The sequence below is a fragment of the Lepidochelys kempii genome, chromosome 1 (genome assembly GCF_965140265.1).
Source record: "Lepidochelys kempii isolate rLepKem1 chromosome 1, rLepKem1.hap2, whole genome shotgun sequence".
Classification (NCBI taxonomy): domain Eukaryota; kingdom Metazoa; phylum Chordata; order Testudines; family Cheloniidae; genus Lepidochelys; species Lepidochelys kempii.
Window position 1 is genome coordinate 258,660,260 of NC_133256.1, and position 26,450 is coordinate 258,686,709.

At 46.5% G+C, this 26,450-nt stretch overlaps 1 protein-coding gene across 11 annotated transcripts in view; it reads left to right on the forward strand.

Moving 5' to 3' along the window:
• TNRC6B (trinucleotide repeat containing adaptor 6B) overlaps positions 1 to 26,450 on the forward strand; it is a 212,340-nt gene that overhangs the window by 19,777 nt on the left and 166,113 nt on the right. For 7 of the 11 annotated variants that reach the window (XM_073326897.1, XM_073326911.1, XM_073326926.1 and 4 more), the window contains exon 1: positions 16,484 to 16,573. Coding sequence is in view for 3 of the 11 variants with exons in the window: in XM_073326935.1 (XP_073183036.1) it covers positions 16,529 to 16,573 (45 nt within the window). In the remaining 8 variants the exon portion in view is untranslated. Of the gene's footprint in view, positions 1 to 9,595; positions 9,669 to 16,483; positions 16,574 to 26,450 lie in introns of those variants that run through there. The other 4 variants (XM_073326935.1, XM_073326995.1, XM_073326943.1 and 1 more) reach the window with 3 other exon arrangements.

Here is a 26,450-nt window from a genome sequence, read left to right on the forward strand (position 1 = left end):
AGAGTACAAGAGCTAATAGTCATGGGACAAAGACCATGAGGAAGACCTAGAGAAAGGTGGTTCGAGATGCTGAAGGAGGACATGAAGATTGGTGTCAGCTTGGCAGATACACTTGACAAGAATGTCTGAAGATGAAGAATAAGAGCAGTCCACCCTGATTGACAAGATAAAGTGAAGATGGAGAAGCTCACTGCCCATCTGCAGTGGGACTCCCAATGTCACTAACACTAGGAGAGCTGAGCCGGTATTATCAGCAGTGTGAAAAAGCCTTCGTATGACTGGAGAGCTAGTGACCGTATGACCTTACAAGAGCCAAGACAGTGAAAGTTGAAAGGGAGTGGGACTTCTGGTCAGCACTTTTCAGGACTTTTGATTTTGTTTACACTTCAGGGACTAATATTATAGCGAAAGGAAGTCTCTGTTAAGGACTTTCAATTAAGGTAATAGAGCTAATGCTATATATCCACTGACACTCTCACCACATCCTTTAGCTAATCCAAGGAAGATGAGCTGAAATTCTTGATATTTTTAAGGTTAAACAACAAGCAGGAAAAATCCTTTTTGGGTCGTCTTTGTGCATCAGAAAGTAGGAAAAGGGCACAAACCCAGATTTAAAAAAGCAAACAAAAAAGCAAGCTTTGCAGGTCACCTTTAACCCATTGAGAAGAATAAGGGCAGTTCACACTTCTTAGTTATTATTCTAGGCTATCTAAAAACTCAGGAAGATGACAATGCATTGGTTTACCCTCAGTTCATAATTCAGTCTTCACAATCATGAGGGTTAGGAACAGTATTTTATTTTTAATAAAAGGAAAGCTAATCATGGAGCAAATCTCGGCAGCCAAGGGGTATATTCCTTGGCAAATTGCTGTTGAATACACACAGACCTGTCTACAGATCAAATTACAAATTTTTCCACCTTAAATTGTTATAGGTCAAGAAGTAATCCTTGGTTCCCAGAAAATAGCTACAGAAATGGAATTTAAAAAGCACATTGCCTACTTCTTAATGTGGAGTCAAAAAAAAAGGGAATTATGCTCATGAAATAAGTGTAATATCTAATCTACTGAGCTGCTAGCATTGTACTTTCTTCAGAGTAACAGCCGTGTTAGTCTGTATTCGCAAAAAGAAAAGGAGTACTTGTGGCACCTTAGAGACTAACCAATTTATTAGAGCATAAGCTTTCGTGAGCTACAGCTCGCTTCATCGGATGCATACTGTGGAAACTGCAGAAGACATTATATACACAGAGACGATGAAACAGTACCTCCTCCCACTCCACTCTCCTGCTGGTAATAGCTTATCTAAAGTGATCACTCTCCTTACAATGTGTATGATAATCAAAGTGGGCCATTTCCAGCACAAATCCAGGTTTTCTCACCCCCCACCCCCATACACACACAAACTCACTCTCCTGCTGGTAATAGTTCGTCCAAAGTGACCACTTTCCCTACAATGTGCATGATAATCAAGGTGGGCCATTTCCAGCATAAATCCAAGTTTAACCAGGACGTCGGGGGGTGGAGGGGGTAGGAAAAAACAAGGGGAAATAGGCTACCTTGCATAATGACTTAGCCACTCCCAGTCTCTATTCAAGCCTAAATTAATAGTATCCAATTTGCAAATGAATTCCAATTCAGCAGTTTCTTGCTGGAGTCTGGATTTGAAGTTTTTTTGTTTTAAGATAGCGATCTTCATGTCTGTAATTGCGTGACCAGAGAGATTGAAGTGTTCTCTGACTGGTTTATGAATGTTATAATTCTTGACATCCGATTTGTGTCCATTTATTCTTTTACGTAGAGACTGTCCAGTTTGACCAATGTAAATGGCAGAGGGGCATTGCTGGCACATGATGGCATATATCACATTGGTGGATGTGCAGGTGAACGAGCCTCTGATAGTGTGGCTGATGTTATTAGGCCCTGTGATGGTGTCCCCTGAATAGATATGTGGGCACAGTTGGCAACCGGCTTTGTTGCAAGGATAGGTTCCTGGGTTAGTGGTTCTGTTGTGTGGTATGTGGTTTTTGGTGAGTATTTGCTTCAGGTTGGGGGGCTTGTCTGTAGGCAAGGACTGGCCTGTCTCCCAAGATTTGTGAGAGTGTTGGGTCATCCTTCAGGGTAGGTTGTAGATCCTTAATAATGCGTTGGAGGGGTTTTAGTTGGGGGCTGAAGGTGATGGCTAGTGGTGTTCTGTTATTTTCTTTGTTAGGCCTGTCCTGTAGTAGGTGACTTCTGGGAACTCTTCTGGCTCTATCAATCTGTTTGTACTTTCTGTTTAGCGAAGAGAGGTTAAAGTCCTCGCAGTGTTTTTCTGCATAATATGAATTGGCAGTACCATTTTCATTTTGGCAGTCGCTGATGTAAATAGCTCTGAGACACATGATCTGAGGGTCAGTGTCTTGTGTGTGGAATAATGACATAGTTTTTATGTTGTCTTTTTATTCCTGCTTGGTGCCCTGAGAGATCTTTCAGTATTATTAACAATATATGTCTGAAGCCCTATCTATCCTAGAAAATTAGTTTCTATATCGCTGTTGAAAATAGCTTTGTCCCATCTACATTAGCAGTTAGATCATTTTCAGTACCAGTTCAGAAAGCATGATTGAGGCTTGGTGGAAGTTCATATTGAACAAAATACACTGTAATTCAGTTTAAAAACCAAACCAAATATTTTTCTAGGCATTTTATACTATGTCAAATTTAAACTTGCCTGCAGAGTGTAGTAGTGGTGATCTATAGAAATCAGTAGAATATTGTTCTTCTCTCCTGGGTGCTGGGAAGGGTGGTAGATTTTACCATTCCTTCCTCTTTTGATTTGAAGGGTGGTTCTTCCTTTCCTCCTGGCAGAAGGTATGGTGGACTCTGGAAATCCTACTCCTCTGCTACTAGCTAACGAGCAGAGAGGGAGTTCACCATACTGGGAGGAGATGAGGGATTCTAACTCTTCTTCTGGCAACCAGCAGGAGTACCTTTCCCACTTCTTCCTTAGCTCTTCCTGTTCATCAGAAGTTCCATTTCTCTGTTCTGCCTTGTGAAAGCCAGGCAAAGCAAAGAAACACTTGCGTGACCAGGGGATTGATTCTACAGTAAATTCTGTATATTTGGAATCATGGCAACAGGTCCTGGACTATAGCTGACAAAACATCCGGTTTCTTATGTTCTCATTTTAAAATCCTAAATGAGTTTGTGACCTTTGGAATATCCTAATTAGGAAAATGAGATTTTTCTGTGACATATCTTTAGGCAGCCTGAAGCTTATTGAATATAGAGCAAGCTCACAGTTGCTTTGTTGGAACCATTCCGGCACATGAGTCAGGACTAAGATTCAAACTAAAGTCCCTGCTGTCAAGCATTTACGCGCTTAGCAGTAAGATATTTGAGCCATGATGGCCGCAAAGACCCCTTTTTTGTCTCCCAATGGACTGCTCCTAGCCAGAGATTGTTTGTATGAAAACCACATCCCAGAATGCTTTTAGTTAATGCCAGAAGCTGAGAAGAAAACATTTCAGTTTGACAGCTAGTTCCATGACAAGAATGGTTTATTGCTTCACCATGTTGCTCATTAACTATAAGCTCTAGCCAGCCAACAAAACTGAATTTAAAAAACCTGCAACCTGTTCAATCATACCTCTACAATAAACTTTGTCTTTTGTATAGTGCTTGAACTACTGCAATTGGAACAATTTCAATGAATTGCACAGAGCTGTTCAGGTTGCCTGTGTGGCTATTAGCTGCTTGTTTTAGAACACTTTTAATTAGAAAGAGATGGTTGCATATTTTCATACCAGTTGGGGAGTGAGTAAAGAGAACTGGTTACCCTGAACTCTGTATTATTTGAAACAGATTTTGACACTGTCCATCTTTTTGGTGATGACGTAATACCGTTTCTCCTTCACTTTAGGATAAATATCCATCATACAATCCAAGAGTCCATTCTCCCCAGAAAGGAATATCTCACATTAAGAGGATTTTAGCCTGTAGAGTTTCCTACTCTTTTTTTGTGTGTGTGCACATGTGATTTACTACCCCAGACCCTGCAGAAGAAACCATTTCTTCCTGCACAGAGAAGCTATGCTTTCAGGAGTTCCTGTTGCTGTTGCCCTGAAATCCTCTGTGAAAGATATTCTATAGTCCAGAGAGAAATACAGCCACATGTTGAATTAATCTGTGCTGTTTTCTTTGATGGCTTGTTGTTTCGGAGTGAAGGGGATGAAGGAGGATCTTAGAGGAACCCAGCTTTCCCTGTAATCATATTCTGCTCCTTCCAGTTCTGCAAGCTGGAACCTCACCAGGTCCCTGTAGTGAGATTTATGTGAGGTCACTAAAAGGGAGGCACTTGCTGGAAGTGTATTAATCTTTCCACATGTGAATGTAGAGTGCAAGGCCCTATATGAATAAAGTCTAGGGAAAAACTTAGCCAAGGGGTCGTGCTGTTGTACAAGTCACTCTGCTGCTTCATAGATTTCCTAATCAAGCCAGCTGAACTGCTGTCACTTTGTATACTAGAATCCCCAAGAGAGATTGTTTTCAGATTACATTATAGGTGACACATAATATTAGTCAGTTGGTACAAGACCTAATTTTATTTTGTTCAGTAATTATGGCCTACATTCTTTGTTCCTAGATGTATAATTGACAGCCATATTAAACCACAGATTATTTGCTTATGCCCAGTTTACCAAGTGATCTCTAGATCACTGTCTCAGTGACCTGTCCGTTTCTTGACCACTCCCCCAATTTTTGTGTCATCTGCAACTTTATCAGTGATGATTTTTTGGTTTTTTTTTCCAAGTCATTCATAAAAATGTTAAATAGCATAGGGCCAAGAACCAATCCCTTATAGGATCCCACTGGAAACACACCTACTTGATTGATTCCCCATTTAGAATTACATTTTAAGACCTATCAGCTGGCCAGTTTTTAATCCTTTTAATGTGTGCCATGTTAATTTTATATCGTTCTGATATTTTATTGAAAATGTTATATGGTAACAAGTCAAAGTACATTGCATCAACACTATTTCCTTTATCAATCAAACTTGCAATCTCATTATAAAAAAAGATATCAAGTTAGCTTGATAGGATCTATTTTCCATAAACCAATGTCAGTTTGCATTTATTACAATACTCTTTTGATTCTTGATTAATCAAGTCCTGTATTAGCTGTTGCATTATCTTGCCTGGGATTGATGTCAGGCTGACAGGCCTATAATTACTTGGATCATTCTGTCTACCCTTTTTAAAACTTGGCACAACTGAAGCTTTCTTCCAGTCCTCTGGAACTTTCCCAGTGCTCCAGGACTTATTGAAAGTCAACATTAACAGTCTAGTGAGCTTTTCAGTCAGCTCTTTTAAAACTCTTTGATGCAAGTATCTGGGTTTGCTAATTCAAAAATGTCTCACTTTAGTAGCTTCTGTTTAACATCCTTCAGAGATTCTAGTGGAATGGATACTACTGCTTACCTGGGTAAAATTCCTGCTTATGCAGGTGGATCTTTACAGCACCAGCTAGAACATTGTTGGCAGAAATGGATACTTAATCTGAAGGAATGCATCATAAGGGGGTGTGTGTTTTGTTTTTTATTCCTAGGTCATGGCTGTGGTCGAAACTAAGGCATTGTCTACACTGCCAAGTTTTTTCTGTGAAAGACAACTTCTCTTGACAGAACAGTGGAGGTGTACGCACTGCAGTGCCACTTTTGGCATTGAAACTCCTCAGTTTCATTGGCAAAATAAAGCCACCTCAACGAGACTCAGAGGGCTTTTTACGCAAAAGTTTAATCGACAAATTGCCACTGTAGACACCACACTTGGACTTTTCTTCTGTACCATGATTTCTGTGAAGTCCTTCTCAGCAGAATTGCTCTAGGTGGTGGTCTGTCTGATTAATCCAGTCTGCCTTCATTAGGTTTTAGTCTTTTAAACTACTTGGACAACACTATTGGTCACATTCAGGGCTGTCTTTAGAGACCTGTGGTAGCACTATTAAAACAGGAGGGAGCAAATGAATGTCCAGTCTTCCCTGATTTTCATTCAGTGAGAGAGAGTAGATTCACTGTACAGGTCCTCTCGTGCCGTGACTGGTAAAAAGCCAGTGGGGCATGTTGGGCAGATTATGATGGTGATTAATTCATGCATCCCTGAGGAGAGCGCTGCTAGCAACCCATAAGCATGCTGTAGTCTGGCCCTAGCGCAAAACACAATCACTTGATATTGATGACATAGCAATTTAGGGCTTATCTACAAGAACAATTAGTTTGTGGCAAGCTGGGGAGTGAATCTGCCATGCACTAGCCTGCTGCAGACTAACTGTCCATGTGGATCCTGCTGCAGGGTCCACATGGATGATTGTTTTGCAGCAGGCTCTTGCATGGTAGATTCATGCCCCAGCTTGCCACAAACTAATTTGTTCTTGTAGATAAGCCCTTGATATCCAGCCTCTAACCAATACCTTTCAGGGAAGGGCCACTGAAAAGGCGGTCTTATGCCATTCCTGTAGCATCTGATATCCTCCAACTTTGGATCCCAGTCAATCAGGTTTTTAAACCTAGGTCTGACCCTGAAATTGCATTATTCTTGCTGGTAGGTTGATAATACCATTGGACAGTGGATGGCAGTCAGACATGCATCCTGATGCTTTTAGGTTTATTAGTAGCCTTTAATGTTTATCACTGTGTGCTGCTGTCTTGATGATGTTGCTTTGAAGGGTCGCCACAAGTTAATTTCTGAGAAATCCCAGGGAGTTGTGCAGAGTGATGGCTTTGTTTTTTGAGCACTTTCAGTACAGTCACTCCAGAAGATTCCGTTTTCACTTGTTCAAAGTGTACGTGAAGTCCCTGGGGTAGATTGTGAGACATGATGGGCTACACCGTGGATGACTCTCTCATTTCTATGGATCCTTTTCATTATGTCCAGATGGAACCATTTCCCTGTTCTGTTAATGTTTGGTAGAAACAAGACACTGGATGAAAGTCAGTTGGCTTAGATTTAGTTCAGATACTATGATCGTAATGTTTATTGGCAAGGAGAAGCATTGTTAAAAAGTAGGAAATACTGTAACCTCTTTCTCAGTTGAGGGTATTTACTCACCTATTGCAGAAGTGTTTCACAGTGTTATACTAGACTCTGCTTTGGTCCTGGGTTCCCAGAGCGGAGCAGTAGTTCGAAACTCCTTTTATACTTGGCTAGCAAAAGTATTATAGTATCTCAGCATGGACTTTGTTAGTTATTGATGCCTCTGTCACCTCAGTGTTATAGAACTGGAATGTATTCTATGTGGGTTTACCCCTGAAGACTCCTCAGAAGCTGCAGGGAAGACTGGTGTGAGCATGTTACACTTATGCTTTGGTGTTTGCCCTGGCTGCTAGTTCATGTCTGGGTGAAAACTGGGGTGCCGTCCATACAGCACTTTATCAGTCTTGCAAAACTGTCATGAAAGTGTAGTTTCACAGGCACAGAATCCACTTGCACTTGCCATTTGCCTCAGTGATGGATAATAATGAAAAAAGGATATTTTACTCACTTTTAAAAAAAATTATTCACCCTAGGCCAGCGGTTCTCAAACTTCATTGCATTGCGACCCCCTTCTGACAACAAACATTACTACGTGACCCCAGAAAAGGGGACTGAAGCCTGAGCCCACCCAAATCCCACTGCCTCAGGTGTGGGGGCCAAAGCCTGAGCCCCACTGCCTCGGGTGGGGAAGGGGTCAAAACCAAAGCCCAGTGGCTTCAGCCCAAGCCAGGAGGCTTGTAACCTGAGCCCCGCCGCCCAGGGCTGAATCCCTTAGGCTTTGGCTTGGGCCCCGAACCCCAGCAAGTCTAACCCAGCCCTGGTGACCCCATTAAAATGGGGTTGCGACCCACTTTGGGGTCCTGACCCACAATTTGAGAACCATTACCCTAGGCAAATGGACAAGTACAAATGTGTGAGGCCTGCCCTAAATGGTCCCAGCAATTTCAGAGATCACGTCTTCCTTATGTCCTGTTATTACATCAGTTCTTCACACAACACAATTAGTTATGTCTCCCAAGGGTGGAGTTTGCAGGAACTGGTTGACTTCTGTGACAGATCCACACTGCTGGAATGTGTTGCTTGAAGTGGGTCTGAGCTTGCCCTCTGATGCAGGACAGTGTAAGATGCATCTTTTGTTCAGGTTTTCCATTAAAGTCTACTGGCTGGTGCTCCCAGTCAGTGTGTGTGTGTGTGTGAGAGAGAGATAAAAGATTAAATGCTGTGGGGGGAGAAGGGAAGAGGTTTTACAAAGTATGAGTTCTCCAGTTTTGGAAAAATGTTGATGGTTCTTGACCTAAAATATGTAAAGGGCACCGAGATGCTCTGGTGATGGATGTTATAAATGTGTGTAACAATAAATAATCTAGTATTATAGCATCAATATATTTTTAAGGCTGTCTGCTTGTAACGTGCATTTCCATTCATACTTCTATACTTCAACTCCTATTCTGTGAAAGTCGTACTTTTTTGTAGCATGCAGTTATTGGTTCAGAAGAGCAACTTGCTTGGGGCAGGGGAGCATATTGACACGGGAGCGCAGTGGGTACGAGATGTTTATTCCATTATTAAGCAAACAAAACTGAGAATAAGGCAAAAAGGTAGCTCTTACAACCTCGTTTACAGTCATGAGTTTTTACCTGTGCAATTGTTTTTCGTTATAAGTAGGGCCCTATCAAATTTACGGTCCATTTTAGTCTATTTCATGGTCCTAGGATTTTAAAAATTGTAAATTTCATGATTTTCAGCGATTGAATTCTGAAATTTCACGGTGTTGTAATTGTAGGGATCCTGACCCAAAAGGAAGTTGTGGGGGTGTCACAAGGTTATTGGGGGGGGGTTGCAGTACTGCTACCCTTACTTCTGCGCTGCTGCTGGCAGTGATGCTGCCTTCAGAGCTGGGCATCTGGAGAGCGGTGACTGCTGGCCAGGAGCCCAGCTCTGAGGGCAGAGCTGCCGCCAGCAGCAGCAGCGCAGCAGTAAAGATGGCATGGTATGGTATTCCCACCTGTACTTCTGTGCTGCTGCCTGCAAAGCTGGGCCCTAAGTCAGCAGCTGCCACTCTTTGGCCACCCAGCTCTGACGCAAGCAGCACAGAAGTAACGGTGGAATGGTATGGTTTTGTCACCCTTACTTCTGCTCTGCTGGTGGGGCGCTGCCTTCAGATCTGGGCACCTGGCCAACAGCTGCCACTCTCCAGGTGCCCAGCTCTGAAGGCAGTGCAGAAGTAAGGGTGGCAATACCACAACTCCCCCTAAAATAACCTTGTAACCTCCTTGCAACTCCCTCTTGGGTCAGGACCACCAATTTGAGAAACGCTGGTCTCCCCTGTGAAATCTGTATAGTCTAGGGTAAAAGCACACAAAAGACCAAGGGGGAGACCAGATTTCACAGTTCATGACGTGTTTTTCTTGGCTGTAAATTTGGTTGGGGCCTATTTAGAAAGTGGATAAACTTTAAAAAATCATTTTGGAAGCGAGGGGTTGCTTATCTTCAGAAGGAAGTTTGCCTTTCTCTTGTACATATTTTGATCTCGTGATTAATCACAGCTGATTATATATGATTTTTCTTTTCTCTTTTCAGGGTTTTGTTTTTGCACTGAATGTAGCCAGGACGGATCCTTGTGGGCTTTAGCAGCCCGAGGAAACTGTCAAAGGTAAAATCATCTAAACACCAATATACACTTGGAATTTTAAGGGGGAATAGAGCAGAATTAAACTATGCTAACCATTAACTAACTGGCATAGCAATGCTTGTTGCTGTCTTAGCATACTTCCCTTTCTCTTATTTCTTGTGGGTTTGGGTGTAAGATTTTGGTAAATGCCTGATGATTTTCATGCTTGTTGGATAAAGATATGTGTACTGTGGTGTTTTTTGGCAGAGTTCAGGGGCGATAAGAGTATCAACCTTTTAGAAACAGTGAAAACTTAGGGTATGTCTACACTACGAAATAAGGTCTATCTTATAGAAGTCCATTTTTAGAAATCTATTTTATACAGTCGATTGCATATGTACACACTAAGCGCATTACGTCGGCAGAGTGCATCCACAGTACCGTGGCTAGCGTCGACTTTCAGAGCATTGCACTGTGGGTTACTATCCCACAGTTCCCGCAGTCTCCGCTACCCATTGGAATTTTGGGTTGAGCTCCCAATTCCGGATGGGGCAAAAACATTGTCGCGGGTGGTTTTGGGTACATGTCGTCAGTTACCCCTCCCTCCATGAAAGCAACGGCAGACAATCGTTTCGTGCCTTTTTTCCGTGCAGATGCCATACTGCTGTCAGCAGACGGTGCATTAGGAGTGCTAACCGTCGTCGTCATCCACCACTTCCACTGCAACTCTGTTCTCCTGCTCTTGTCTTAATAGCGAATTTCCCCATGTTGTCTGTCATGTGCTCCTGGGTACTTGTGTTCTTCCTCGGGAAATGTGCGCAGTGCTAACCGTCGTCCTCCACCGCTTCTGCTGCAACTCTTCTCTCCTGGTGCCATGAATCCATCTTGCAGGTCCTCTCGTCGTTCTGTATAATATCTATTCTCATGGCATCCATCGTCATCCACCGCTTCTGCTGCAACTCTGCTCTCCTGCAGATGCCATACCACGGCAAGCATGGAGCCCTCTCAGCTCACCGCTGCTGTTGTGAGCATTGCAAACACCTCACGCATTATCCTGCAGTATGTGCAGAACCTGCAAAATCAGGCAAGGAGGCAATGACAGCGTGATCACGATAGTGATGAGGACATGGACACAGACTTCTCTCAAAACACGTGCCCTGGCAATTTGGACACCATGGTGGTAATGGGGCAGGTTCATGCCGTGGAACGCCAATTCTGAGCCCAGGAAACAAGCACAGACTGGTGGGACCGCATAGTGTTGCAGGTCTGGGATGATTCCCAGTGGCTGTGAAACTTTCGCATGCGTAAGAGCACTTTCATGAAACTTTGTGACTTCTTTCCCCTGCCCTGAGGCGCAAGAATACCAAGATGAGAGCAGCCTTCCCAGTTGAGAAGTGAGTGGTGATAGCTCTCTGGAAGCTTGCAACACCAGACAGCTACCGGTCAGTCGGGAATCAATTTGGATTGGGCAAATCTGCTGTGGGGGCTGCTGTGATCCAAGTAGCCAGTGGAATCACTGAGCTGCTGCTATCAAGGGTGGTGACTCTGGGAAATGTGCAGGTGATAAGTGGATGGCTTTGCTGCAATGGGATTCGCTAATTGTGGTGGGGCGATAGACGGAACGCATATCCCTTTCTTGGGACTGGACCACTTGGCAGCCAGTACATAAACCGCAACGGATACTTTTCAATAGTGCTGCAAGCACTGGTGGATCACAAGGGATATTTCGCCACCATCAATATGGGATGGCCGGGAAAGGTGCATGATGCTCGCATCTTCAGGAACTCTGGTCTGTTTGAACAGCTGCAGGAAGGAACTTACTACCCAGACCAGAAAATTACCGTTGGGGATGTTGAAATGCCTACAGTTATCCTTGGTGACCCAGCCTACCCCTTAATGCCATGGCTCATGAAGCCATACACAGGCACCCTGGACAGTAGTAAGGAGCAGTACAGCTATAGGCTGAGCAAGTGCAAAATGATGATAGAATGTGCATTTGGACGTTTAAAAGCTTGCTGGCGCAGTTTACTGACTAGGTGAGACCTCAGCAAAACCAGTATTCCCATTGTTATAGCTGCTTGCTATGTGCTCCACATATCTGAGAGTGTAAGGGGGAGATGTTTATGGCGGGGTGGGAGGTTGAGACAAATCGCCTGGCGGCGGATTATGCGCAACCAGACACCAGGTTAATTAGAGCACAGCTGGGCGCCCTGCGCATAAGAGAAGCTTTGAAAACCAGTTTCATGACTGGCCAGGCTACAGTGTGACAGTTCTTTTTGTTTCTTCTTGATGAAAACCTGCCCCCTTGGTTGACTCTACTTCCCTGTAAGCCAACTGACCTCCCCGCTTTGATCACTGCTTTCAGAGGCAATAAAGTCATTATTGTTTCAAAATCATGCATTCTTTATTAATTCATTACACAAATAGGGGGAAAACTCGCAAGGTAGCCCGGGTTGGGTGGGTGAGGAGGGAAGCACCGGTTGGAGTCGTGGATGAAGGGAGGAGGGAAGGACAAGGCTACACTACAGTTCAAAACTTATTGAATGCCGGCCTTCTGTTGCTTGGGCAATCCTCTGGGGTGGAGTGGTTGAGTGAGGAGGATATGGAACTTGGGGAGGAGGGCAGGCGGTTATACAGGGGCTGCAGTGGTGGTCTGTGCTCCTGCTGTCTTTCCTGCAGCACCACCACCAGATGCCTGAGCATGTCAGTTTGCTCCCCCATTAGACTTAGCATTGCGCTCCTCCCTCTTCTCATCACGTTCATTTAATGTTTTCCTGGTCTCTGCCATTGTTTGCCTCTGCGCATTCTGCTGAGCTTTCAGTGCGGGAGGACTGCATGAGCTCTGAGAACATTTCATCGTGAGTGTGTTTTTTTTCGCCTTCTAATCTGCGCTAGCCTCTGGGACGGAGATGATGGGGGAGCGTTGAAATATTTGCAGCTGCGGGAGGGAGAAAAAGGGAGAGTAGTATTTAAAAAGATACATTTTAGAGAACAAAGGGAAGACTATTTCACACTGAATCAGGCGATTCACATTACATAGCACATGTGCTTTTGGTACAAGGTTGCATTTTGCCTCTTATATTGAGAGCCTGCTGATTTGGTGTGAGACATCACATGTGCTCGGCTGGGCAACAGAATTCGGCTTGCAGGCAGCCATGGTAAGGCAAAGGGTTTCGGCTTCTTCAACCTTCATAACATGTGGGAACGGTTTCAAACAGCAGCATCCTCCTTTCCCATACCAAGCAAAGCCCGTTGGATTGGCCATTTAAAAGGAGGGGCTGCGGCTTTAGGGTGAATGTGCAGCACAACCCAACACCCCCCCCTTCCCAATTCTCTTGGATGATCGCTTCACCTCTCACCCCGCTGCATGGCTAGTGTTAGGGAAGATCTCTGAACAGCTCAGCATGAATGGGCCTCCCCTCCCATGTGGCTAACAGTGGGGATGATTTCTTTTCAGCCAAAGGCAAACAGCTCAGCAGGAACGGGCACCACTGAATGTTCCCTTAAACAAATTTCCCGCATTTGAACCAATGAATGATATCACTCTCCTGAGGCTAACACAAAGAGATAAAGAATGGATGTTGTTTGAATGCCACCAAAGCCCAGGCCCATTCGCTGCAATGCTTTGTTCTACAATGATTCCAGACTACTTGCTACTGGCTTGGTGTAGTAAAAGTGTCCTACCATGAAGGACGGAATAAGGCTGACCTCCCCAGAAACCTTCTGCAAAGGTTTTTAGAATACCTCCAGGAGAGCTTCATGGTGATGTCTCTGGAGGATTTCCGCTCCATCCCCAGACACGTTAACAGACTTTTCCAGTAGCTATACTGGCCACGAATGCATCCCAAGTCTTCAGGGAAAATTAATCATTAAACACGCTTGCTTGTATTATATTTACAAAGGTACACTCACCAGAGGTGCCTCATCCGGCTTCATGATCTGGGAGCCTGCCTTGGGAGGGTATTCACTCCAGGGTGATGAACAGTTTCTGGCTGCCGGGGAGAAGGGATTCTCCGCTTGCTTGCTGTGTACTATCCTCAAACTTCTCCTCGAAAAAATCCTCATCCCTGTTGCGTGAGACTTTTTCCCCTCTTGCAGGTGTCCACGGACAGTGGTGGGGTAGTGGTAGGGGCACTCCCTAGAATTGCATGCAGCTCATCAAAGAAGCGGCTCTGGGGCTCTGACCCGGAGCAACCGTTTGCATCCTTTGTTTTTTGGTAGGCTTGCCTTAGCTCCTTAACTTTCACACGACACTGCTGTGTGTCCCTGTTGTAGCCTCTGTCCATCATGCCCTTGGAGATTTTGGCAAATATGTTGGCATTTCGTCTTTTGGAATGGAGTTCTGATAGCACGGATTCGTCTCCCCATACAGTGATCAGATCCAGTACCTCCCTTTCGGTCCATGCTGGAGCTCTTTTGCGATTCTGGGACTGCATGGTCACCTCTGCTAATGAGCTCTGCATGGTCACCTGTGCTGATCAGCTCGCCATGCCGGTCAAACAGGAAATTAAATTAAAAAGTTCCCGGGGCTTTTCCTGTCTACCTGGCCAGTGCATCTGAGTTGAGAGCGCTGTCCAGAGCGGTCATAATGGAGCACTGTGGGATAGCTCCCGGAGGCCAATACTGTCGAATTGCATCCACACTACCCCAAATTCAACCCAGCAAGGTTGATTTTAGCGCTACTCCCCTCACCGGGGAGGAGTACAGAAATTGATTTTAAGAGCCCTTTAAGTCGATAAGAGGCTTGGTCATGTGGTTGGGTGCAGGCTTAAATCGACCTAATGTTGCTAAATTCGACTGAAATTCGTAGTGTAGACCAGAGCTTAGTCCCATCTGATAATGCAGGTGTACTCCAGGAATTCTGAGGGAATTCTGCACCAAAAAATAAAAAATTCTGCGAATTTTATTTGTCAATAAATAAAGTGGAGCTCCAGCATAGCAGTGGGGAGCACAGGCCACTGGCTGCAGCGAGGTGAGGGATCACCCTACAGTGCCGCTCCCCATCTCCAGGACATGGACTTTAGCAGTGAGGCTGCACCCGACCCAGAAACAGCACAAGGGCCCTGCCCCTTCAAACCGAGTGCACCAGGAGTGGGCAAGCAGGGTCAGCCCGGCAGGATCGAAGTGTGGAGGGATCCAGGTGAGAGGGTTCTGTGTGGGGCAATCTGTAGGCAGTTCAGTGGGGGATCTGAATACACAGGGGCTTGTTGGTGGGGTTCCAGGTGCAATAGCAATGGGACTCTGCAGGTGGGGTCCAGGTGAAGGCAGTTGGGGCTCAGCAGGGAGGTCTGGCTGGGGGGGATGGGGCTCGGCAGGGGTGTGTAGAGGGCATAGTGGGGACATCTGGGTGCTGGGGCAGTGGGGCTTGCTGGTGTGGGGGTCTGGGTGCAGCTGGTTGGGGCTCAGTGTGGTGGGGGTCTAGGTGTTGGGTGCAGGGGGGTTGAGTGGGAAGGGCAGTGGGAGGCGATCTGGCTGCAGAGGTGGGTGGTCTGGGTGCAGAGGTGGGTGATCTGGATGTGGGGGGGTCCGGGTGTGATGGTGGTGGGGGCTCAGCGGGTAGGGGGTGGGTGCAGGGGGGCTCTGGATTCAGGGGATGATGCTCGGTGTGGGGGGCTTGTTTCAGTGGGGGGTGTGGGTATGGAGGTGGGTCCAAGATGCATAGAGGTTGGGCGAATGGGGGAGCAGCTCCTTGTACAGTGAGTGCTCCACCTGCGATAAGGGCAGGAAGCGGGGGGTGGGGCTACCTGTAGCTGGGAAGGATTCTGGTCCCCGCCCCAGCCGCTTCTTGCAAGAGAAGAGTAAGTCCTGTCCTCCCCAGCTCAGCTTGACTAGCAGCTGAGCCTGGCGCAGGGTAGAAGCCACCAGTTACAGTGTCCCCAGCCCTGATCCCTCCTATCCTTCCCCCATTTTTCTGTGGGGAAGCAAGGAAATCTGTGGGAGACATGAATTCTGCCTGTGGGAGTGGTGCAGAATTTCCCCAGGAGTAGTTTTTATGTTTCCAGGCACTTCTTCCATTTTTCTCAATAACCATCAACTCCATCATTAAAATGTGGAAATAACTGTCTCCTTTTTCATATATAAAAGAATGTTCTGAGTCTCTGCCCTTCAGAACAGTAAAATTGTAGCACTCTGTTACGATATAACAAGTTGGTTCTTCATCCACTTTATTCCCTTAACATGGCGCAGGGTGCAGGGTTGGGACTGGAAGTGGAGCTAGGTGGCTCTACTTTGCTGCACCCCACCCCCTTGGGGGTTGGCCCACGGGGGCTCCCACCCCACTGTTCCCTGAATGGTCCTCCACGCCCTCATAGGGGAGCGTGCCCTACAGTTTGGGCACGCTCTGCCCTAAGGTAAGAATTTGCAGGTATAGTAGGACCACTGTCAAGCTGACAGTTTTTTGATTAATATAGTAACTAGGGTAATATCACTCTACTCTGTATTTGTAAAGCTGGCTTTTGGTATTTGTATTTAGATTATTTTCTATTAAGAGATTTGTTGACCTCCAATCTGTGTAATTCTTTGCTGATCACACCCTTTTTATGAATGAGTGAATACAATGATTATGTAAATTCTCAGCCATTTCCTTCTGACACTTCTAAATTTAAAACAAATAGTAATATGCTCCTACTAGACACATTGTTCTCTTTAAAAAGAAAAAAATGTCTGTCTATCTTGTCCTGAATGCAAGTCACTGATTGAGGTCCAGCCTGTTAAATACAGAGTATTATCTGATTAAAGGCCAAGACTCTCAGTATTATTTGTGGTGTTATATGAGATTCTAGCAAAAATGTTGAAGATGGCAAACCCTTTTTTTATATATTTTTTTAAAATGTTTTTTCCTTCCCTTTATTTCTTGTAGGCACTATTTTGCATTTCTGCAGTTTTGCACAGATTCTGTTCCCATGCAAACCGATGAGGGAGAAATACTGGAGGAAGGCAGTCCCAAGGTCAGTGATATACTGCAACTAAACTTTGCTTGAGCAGGAGCTTTCTTGCTCATACAGGGAACAGACATTGTAAACACTAGCTTCTGAGTTGATCGTATTTAAAAAGTAGAATTGAACAAGTCTAATATTACTACAGTATGTATATGATATCTGCATACACAGTACAGGAAATGTCCGGGATGGGAGAAAGAGGAAGCTCTTAAAAGAAACACTGAACTTTTTCATTATCTTATCCCTTTTACTAGAACTGGAAGGCCCTAAGAATTAGTGGTGGGGATACCCTGGCCCTACTCCAGCCTGATTAAAGCATTAGACAGTTGGTCCCTCAGGTCCCGAAGTCACTGTATATGTGTTGCAAGCCAATCTGTGTGCTCATGTTTTGATTCTTAAATATTCCTTTACTTGACATCTCACATCTTTGTCTCTACGGATTTATTCCACAAAAGTCACACCCTAGCACGATACCCACGTTGGTAGTAACTGATTCCAGAGATGCACCATTGCATGAGAAGCTGTTCAGTGAGAACTTGAATGTTGCCAGAACAGTAATGCATGTAATTGACCCAGGCAGGTGAATACCTTGCTCAGAAAGATATTGCTAGTTTAGAAAGTTCACTGGGGAGATGTGAAAGGATACAGGATAGTGCCTTTTCTCTTCAAAGAGGTGCTTCCTTTAGCCTAAGATGCAGGTGTTCCAATTTCACAAATGACCTTGGCTCTTCTGTGTAATGACATGGTACACTGACTATTGTACTGCTGCACAGACATTCAGCTGTATTTTACTGTCTTAAAAACAATGATCTCTTCAGAAAGCTAGTTCAGTATTCACTTTGCTACAAGTATCTGTAAATTGTATTGCATTCCATTTTAAATTTCAACCAAACCAAATTCATATTAGCTTGTTTGTGCTAGATTTTAGGTACTCTCTCACTAAGTCTGAACAAGACAACCCTATTGAGGATTGGAAAAATCAGTCTAACTTTTTCAGGCTTTATTATTCCATAGAGACACATTCGTATGGTTTTTCTTCACATATCTGCCTACCTTAACAGAATAACAAAGTATATGAGCTATACATGTACCTCAAGGTGATGGTTTGTTAGTACAAAGAGAGCTGCTATGGTGATTCTGTGGAATTTCTTGGAAAAGGCTTGGGACAAAGAGCTTTTAAATGGTTTTGGGAGGAGGGATTGCTGAACTTCAAAGTTAGTCCATGAAAACCATAGCAGGTTCCAAACTGTTATTAGAACAGTGGTGCATGTAATTCACTCAGGCAGCTGAATACCTTGCTCAGAGGGATTTTGCTATTTCAGAAAGTTCACTGGTAAGAAGTAAAGGGAAAAAGGATGGTGAAATCAGCTACTAATTCTAGAAGCACTCTAGCTTTCTATTTGATGAACACAGTCATTGGTGCTTATTTTTCAGCAAAGTAATCTATGGGTTTTATTCTTTTGTGAACACATGAGGAGGCTGACTGTGAAAGAACTACCTAGTTAGAAAAGTGTCTTTGCCTACTATGAAAGCAAGCTTTATTTAGCACATTTAATTGTGGTGGTGGGGTTGGTAATGACTGCTTCCTCCTTGCACCCCCAAATATATTTTAAAAGGAAAGTTTGTATTTTTAGAGAGACTCTGTGTAGCTGAACATGTACATTGCTGGCTGAAACAGTTGGTTACCATTGCAAGAAATTGGGAGATTCGTTAACGTGCATCTGCAGTCTGATTTTATTGTTCAGATAGCTGAACAGCATTGGCATATATCAGAAATGGGGGCAAAAAAACATGAGCACATCTAGACCTTCTTCCCATTATACACTGGACTAGATTGCTTACTAAAATAGATTTTTCTAGTGCTTTGTCTAGTCTCATTTTAAATGATTGTAGGTGTGAGCTTTCCTTCCCTTCATAGAATCATAGAATATCAGGGTTGGAAGGGACCCCAGAAGGTCATCTAGTCCAACCCCCTGCTCAAAGCAGGACCAATTCCCAGTTAAATCATCCCAGCCAGGATGGGAGACTTACACCATTCATTTGATATTTGATTTACATTTCCCTCTTGATTTCAGTCTGCCATCCTCTCAGTTGTACCATCTTTTTAATATTAAACTTTTATTTGGCATTTACAAATATTTGAATGATAGCTATTTTCTCTGACCCCAGTTTTGAATTCCAGATGAGCCATACATATTGTTTAGTTACATGTGTGCAGATGTAAAGGAACAGGGTTTTTAAAATTTATCATAAGAAAAAAAAATTTAGTTTCCAAGAAAAATAAGTGTGTCCTTGTGGAAACAAAGTGGATTATATGGCTCTTTGTTCATTATTGCTTTGGACTTGTGTCAGGCTCATTCTCAGTGTTCTAGAGAAGTGTCCTATTTCAAAATCATGGCATTAGAATATCTATCTGTGTATTGTCAACACTTGCTCTGGACTGCCTCTGCCCTCCCTGGACCCCAAGTATTAAGTTATAAATAAAGGATACGTGCAGTTCTGGACAATAGCTTTGGCTACTTTTTTTTTCTTTCCTGCTTTGGTGGGGTCTTTGTATCCATATTTTCGAGTCTTTAGAATCCTTTCATTTCCTCCCACCATCCTCAAATTCCCACATTGCAACCACTATTTTTCTGACTTAAAAAAGAATCTCTTCTGAGTCCGTAAATAATTGTTTGTAATTTCCACAGTGGTCACAGTCTCCTGGCACACACCTTCTCCCGTAGGCTTGGAGAAAGGACTGAGTCATGCATGGCAGTGCATAGTGTATTTCATATATTGATTCTTTCTTTGAAACTATAGTACTAATGCTGCTTCAAGTGAGGCTACACTGCTGCAGTTCATGGAGCTAATACCCAGTGCACTTTAGACCAATTTTACACCAGTATAACTTTTAATTATTTCAGTGAAGATAATTTTGATTTACCCCACTGTGTGCATGAAATCAGAATCAGGCCCCGCTTGTTTAGCACCTGCTTAAGATATTCACTTCTAGACAAGTTTTTTGTTCTTACTCCTGCACAAATGAGATGAAGGTATTGTAGCAAAGCAAGAGGAAGAGTCCCGAGGAAGCTGCAGATAGTAGGGGACAGCTGGAGCTTTTCACACTTGAAGTGATGTCGAAGGAAATTTCAATTAGTGGGATCAGTGTGTTAATTGGCTGTTTCTGGTATAAGGATTAGCAGTGAAATGGTTAAGTATTGACATTTTATATTACTGTCTGATTCATATCTAATTTGTTGAGGTAAAGGGAAAATTTATGCTTGTCTGTGCTGTCCCCCACTACAAACTCAGGAAGACTCACTGCATCAGTTTAAGCTTAGTTCTTGTTTGAGGTGATTTAGCAACTATCATGGTATACATTTAAAAAAAAATGAAAGCTTAGATTCTGAAGCACAATTCTGTATCAAGGAGTGCATTTTGAAGAATCCTGGGTACTCATGACTGATGATAGAATGGGCTTACTTAAAAAAAATTGATTTTCATAAGAGAGAAACAGAAAAATACAGCCTAAGGGCATAGTGAGTGAAAAGATTGGACAAGCTTCCTTCCAATGCATCTTAGTCCTGACCTGCAGAACCCCCTGCTATTCCAGTCATGGGTGCCACCTGCAACTCTGCCAGGTTGACCCTGTGACATCCACTCTTATTCTAGTCTAATCTTCAGCGGGTTTCTGAAGGATAGAGACTAGCATATTTACCTCTGTTCCACCTAGTCACAATATGCCTAAGATGACCTGCTAAAAAGAAATTGAAAACTGAACCAAACATTTCACACTAGAATATAAGATGTTTATGTCCCACAAAATCCACTGGCTAGCTCTAAGTAGTTCTTCTTCAAGTGCTTGTTCACATCCATTCCACATTAGGTGCGCACGCGCCGCATGCATGAGCATCGGAAACATTTTCCCTTAATGGCTCCTGTCAGGCCAGTGGGGCCCCCCAAGTGGCGCCACTGCGCCGTGCATATATACCCCTGCCAGCCTGACCCCTTCCAGTTCCTTCTTACTGTCTGTGGCGGCATTGGAACACGATCTCTCTCTCTCTCTCTCTCTCTCTCTCTCTCTGAAGAGCAGTCTCTTAGCCTTTAGAGTAGCTGTTATCAGTTAGTTAACATACCTTTATTGTGGACACTTAAGTGATTAGGTTTCAGAGTAATAGCCATGTTAGTCTGTATTCGCAAAAAGAAAAGGAGTACTTGTGGCACCTTAGAGACTAACCAATTTATTTGAGCATGAGCTTTCGTGAGCTACAGCTGAAGTGAGCTGTAGCTCACGAAAGCTCATGCTCAAATAAATTGGTTAGTCTCTAAGGTGCCACAAGTACTCCTTTTCTTTAAGTGATTAGGTGCTTGGAGGCTTCCGGTCGGGGGACAGGCCTACGGCTTCAAGGCTTGTGCCACGTGCTGCAAACTTATGCCAGTTAGTGACCCCCATGACTCATATTTATGTTGCCTGGGGGACGGACATCAAACTGAACGGTGTAGGATTTGCAAGGTGTTTAAGCCAAGAACAAGGAAAGAAAGGGACTTTCGTTTAAAGCATCTATTGATGGAGGCCGCATTGCAGCCACCGGGCCCGGAGCACCCGATGCCGGCTCAGGCTTCCTCGGTGCGTAGTGCCCCGGAGCCGTCAGGAGACCCGGCACCGGCGAAGCACCGTAAACTGTCGGCCCCAGAGCGCCAGGCTAGGCCCCGGCACCGATCGTCCTCCCCAGTGAGGACCCTGGCGCAGCCGAAAGGAAGGCGTGGTCGTTCCCCGCACAGGAGGCTGGCGCCCCGCAAGGCCCTGAGCACCGACAAGAGTGGGAAGGCCATGGTACCAGCTCTGACACCAGTGGTTCTGGCAACCCAAGCCCCACCGAGCCCAGACCTAAGGGAGCTCAGTGCGGACGATGGGCTCAAGGGCATAACGGATCAGCCCTCCACACCTGGCACCTCTGAGGCTGCAAAGGACCTCATCGAGCTGTCTGCGGCGAGCCTCCTCCCGTATGGGGACAACCCTCCGGCACCCTTGCCTCGGGGGCCATCGAGGGGTAAGCAGGCAATGGTGTGCCACTCGAGGACACCGTCCCGGCACCGCTCCCGGAGTTGGTCCCGGTAGAGCTCTGACTCTGCGGACTCACAGTTGCCAGCGGCTCAGAAGGAGGTTGCAGCACCAGCAGTGGGTCGGCGCGAGGAAGCACTGGAAAGGGCACACTGCTCTCCGGCGCCACCCAGAGACCAGCACCAGGAGGGGTTGAGACGGCCCTCGCCAGAGGACTCCCGCAGATGGTCCCGCTCCAGGTCCCGGTCCCAGGGATACTGGTACCACTCCCGCTCAGCCAGGAGCCGCTCGTTCTCCCACCGGGACAGGTCGCTGGCACCGCTGTGGCCTTCATAATCAGTGTCGCTGCAGTCCGGTGCCAACTCCGGCTGCTATAGCTACCCGCACCGGCCCTGGACAGCAGGGAGCCAGGCCGTTGGCTCTTCTGGACCCCCTGGGCCTATCAGGAGCACCAAGGGGCCCTGTCCAGGGCAAGTTACTGGGTGCAGCGGTCCTGGTCCCCGCACCGACACCAGACCATGCCAGAGGCTATAGTATCCAGGCCTCCAGCATCCCCCCCATGATAAACCGGAGAGACCGGACCAAGTCCAGTGCTGTCCCATGGACTCCCGCCTGGCCCGAGCCAGAGGCCCCTCCCACGGGAGAAGGGGAGCAGGAGGACCAATCAGAGGGGGTCAAGCAGCAGCTAACCACCTCGTCATCCCTGGATGAGGCGGTGGCGGGTACAGAGGTGTCCGGCCCTTCACCGATGGCAGAGAATCCGGGTGTACCCATACCTCGACAGCTGGCTTCTGGTGGGCTGATCCGAGGCAAAAGTGCGGGGCCATGTGGAGGTGGCCCTGAGATTGTTCCGCGAGTTGGGGCTCCTGGTCAACATCCCCAAGTCCATGCTCGTACCCACACAGAAAGTGGAATTCATAGGGGTGGTCCTGGACGCGGTGCAGGCCAGGGTAAGCCTTCCAGTATATCTATTCCAGGTTATCCAGCAAGCAGTGGCCTCCCTGCATCAGTTTTCAACGACAATGGCCAGGTGCTGCCTGCGGCTGCTGGGCCACATGGCAGCATGCACGCACGTGGTCAGGCATGCCAGGCTGAGACTCAGGGCTCTGCAGGCATGGCTCGCTCGGGTGTACTGCCCAGGCAGGGACCACCTGAACTTAGTAGTGACAGCCCCAAAGGAGGTGCTGGACTCCCTGCTGTGGTGGCAATCCCAGTCTGTGGTTTGCGAAGGCATCCCATTTGCTGCCCCACAACAGACCTGATGCTGGTGACTGACGTGTCAGACCACAGATGCAGGGGCTCACCTGGGGGACCTCATGACGCAGGGGTTGTGGTCCGGAGCAGAGCGATCGCTCCATATCAGTGTGAAGGAGCTCAGGGCGGTTCGTCTCGCCTGCCAGACCTTTCATGCCACTCTGGGTGGTCACAGCGTGACAGTTCTGACAGACAACACTACTGCCATGTTTTATATAAACAAACAAGGCGGGGCTCGTTCCTCGCCACTCTGTCACAAGGCTCTCCTCCTCTGGGACCTTTGCATAGCCCATGCGATTCACCTCGAGGCATCTTATCTCCCGGGGGTATGAAATGAGCTGGCGGACTTCCTCAGCAGGTTGTACCGCATGCATGAGTACATGCTCAGGGCGGACGTCGTGATTTTGCTCTTCCGCAGGCGGGTGTTTCCCCGGGTAGACCTGTTTGCCACCAGGCCCAACTCCCAGTGCCCACAGTTCTGCTCGTTCCAGGGCCACAGCCCAGGCTCACTCGCGGACGCATTTGCAATCCTGTGGAGAGGGGGCTAGATGTATGCCTTCCCCCTGCTCCCCTTGGTGCACAAGGTCCTACTCAAGGTGCGCAGGGACAGGGTGATGGTGATCCTCATCGCCCCCGCCTGGGCCCGCCAGCACTGGTACACATCGCTCCTAGAGCTGTCGGTGGAGGCCCCAGTAGTCCTGCCCCTACACCGGGACCTCATTACACAGGACGGCGGGCGGCTTCTCCACCCCGACCTACAGCCACTGCACCTGATGGCGTGGAGGCTCTGTGGCTAAATGCCCTGGAGAGCCAGTGCTCCCTTCCTGTGCAGCAGATTCTGCTTGGCAGTAGAAAGCCCTCTGCCAGGACGGCCTATATGGCCAAGTGGAAAAGGTTCTCGTGTTGGTGTGAACCCTGACAGGTGCAGCCGTGCCAGGCCCCGGTGTATGCCATCCTGGAGTACCTCCTGCACCTCAAGCAGCAAGGGCTAGCCCCGTCCTCACTCAGAGTACACCTGGTGGCCATCTTCGCCTTCCATCTGGGGTTCTTGGGGGGCTCAGTGTTTTCCCACCCAATGGTGGGACGGCTCCTTAAAGGGTTGGAGAGGGTGTTCTTGTACTCCCGCCCCCCAGTCCCTCCATGAAACCTTAACCTGGTCCGCTCTAAACTCATGGGATCCCCTTTAGAGCCGCACCCCAAGTTCCTCCCTAAGGTGGTCTGCCGGTGTTCTTCACAAAATCCCATACAGACCCGAGTCACCGCAGCTTGCACACCCTGGATGTGCATCAAGCTCTGGCGTTCTATTTGGAGCGCACCAAGCTCTTTCGCAAATCCGCGCAGCTGTTTGTGGCTGTAGCCGAGAGAATGAAAGGCCTCCCAGTGCCAGTGCAGCGGATTTAGTCTTGGATTACAAGCTGCATCCGGGCGTGCTATGAGGTCGCAGGTGTTCCGGCCCCGGTGGTCACAGCCCACTCAACCAGGGCGCAAGCGACTTCCACGGCGTTCCTGGCACGGGTCCCAATCCAGGAGATCTGCAGAGCAGCCACCTGGTCGGTGCACACCTTCATGACACACTACGCGGTCAACCAGCAGGCCAGAGAGAATGTGGCGGTTGGCAGAGTGGTCCTCCGAGCAGTTGTTCCGTGACTCCTACTCTCCTGCAGTGGTAAGCTTGTGATTCACCTAATGTGGAATGGACATGAACAAGCACTCTAAGAAGAAAAAACGGTTACTTTCTCATAACTGCTGTTTACGTTGTTTACGTCCATTCCACCACCCACCCTCCTATCCCTCTGTGAGAGTTGCTGGCAAGAAGGAACTGGAGGGGCTTGGGCTGGCCGGGGTATATATGCATGGCGCAGCGGTGCCACTTGGATGGCCCTGCCAGGAGCCACTAAGGAAAAAAAGTTTCCAACGCTCGTGCACGTGGCATGCGCACACCTAATGTGGAATGGACGTGAACAACACATCTCGAAGAACAACGGTTACGAGAAAGTAAAAGTAACCTTTTTTTCTTTGAGTATTTGTCAGTGTTGCTCTTGCTGTGGGTGCTCGTGTGTGAGATAGGATTTTATTTTTTTAAATAGTAGCAGTGTCTGGGGCTGTGCATATGTCCTGTGTCAGGAATCAATGCCTGCAGCAGAGCCATTCTCTTGGCAACCGAACAGGTACAGCTGGGCTGTAGTAGACTGCCTGATTGGCTTTGTTGACTGACTGGTAGGAAGAGAGACACCCTGTCTCCTTGAGCTTTGAGGCCATAAAGCGTGGAGTGGTTGTGACCCTCCCACGATTCCCACTTACCACCCGTGGCAGCAAGATGGAAGCTGGTTGAGTATCTCACCCTCTATTTCTCCTAGCTTCAAACTCTTCTTTTAAAAATAGCTTGAAGAAATAATTTTTCACCCTTCTTATCTTGTATCAATTCTCTAAAATGAATGTTTCTCACAAAAAAAAAAAATTCCCCCCTGTGCAGCAGGGTGAATTGTTTTGTGCCAATAGCCAGAGTGGACTCTAAACCTTCAGGGTTTAAATCTTGCCCCACATATGATGGAATCGTTCACCTGGTCTGGGCAAGCAGACAGGCAGCGGGCTGAGCGGGGCTGGCAGACAGGACCCCGGCTGGCAGCAGCATGCCAGTAAAAATCGGCTTGCGTGCCACAGGTTGCCGACCCCTGGTGCAAATCTTCACGGACAAAAGCACTACAAAAAAGAACATAGTCATCAGGTTCTGGACTTGGTACCAGCACAGCAAGGTGACTGCTAAGCACTTCATATCATGGGACTTCCTGAGCAGGCAATCTGTGACCAACCTTAATTGGTCCCTGCACGGTTCTGTAATGGAGCTCATATTCACCTTTGGGGATTCCCACTGAAAGACCAAGGACAACACACACATCAGAACTTCTTCTCCAGAGATGGACTGATACCAGGATAATTACCAGATGCTTTTCTCCTGTAGTGGAATAGGCCTGTTCTTTGCCTTTCCACATGTTTCCCTGATTTCCAGGGTGATCTCCAAGATCAAGAGGCATGGTTGTGGTTATTGTCATTGCCCTGTATTGGCTGCAGCAGTTCTGACTGACAGATCTCTTAATAATGTCCATTCAGCTTCTGATCCAGTTTCCAGACCCTATGAATCTGATCTTGCAGCACCACAGTTAGATATTCCATCCATATCCGAAGTCACTAAACCCAACAGCGTTAGGGATCGAGACTACTTCGTATAAGCCCAGGAAATGCTCTTTCAGAGTACGAAAATATCTACCAGTCAGTCAAACTCCTCTAGATGGAAGTTCTTTATGGGAGGCCATGGCTTAGATACTCGAGGATCTTCAGTGTCTGAGACACTTAAAGCAAGCTGGTGTTTCATTTAGCTATAAAGTCCACTCAATGGTATTCAGTTTACCACCTGCCTCTGCAGTCATTCATGGTTTTTTCTCATCCCATGGCACCTAAACTTTTACTCACCAAGTGCGGGAACCTGCTCCTGCCTTACTTTGGTCCTCCTGAGACTTATGGAACCTCCCTTCAAGCCTCAGTCAAAATGTTTCCTGCACTCTCTCACTCTGAAGTTGGTCTTCCTGGTGG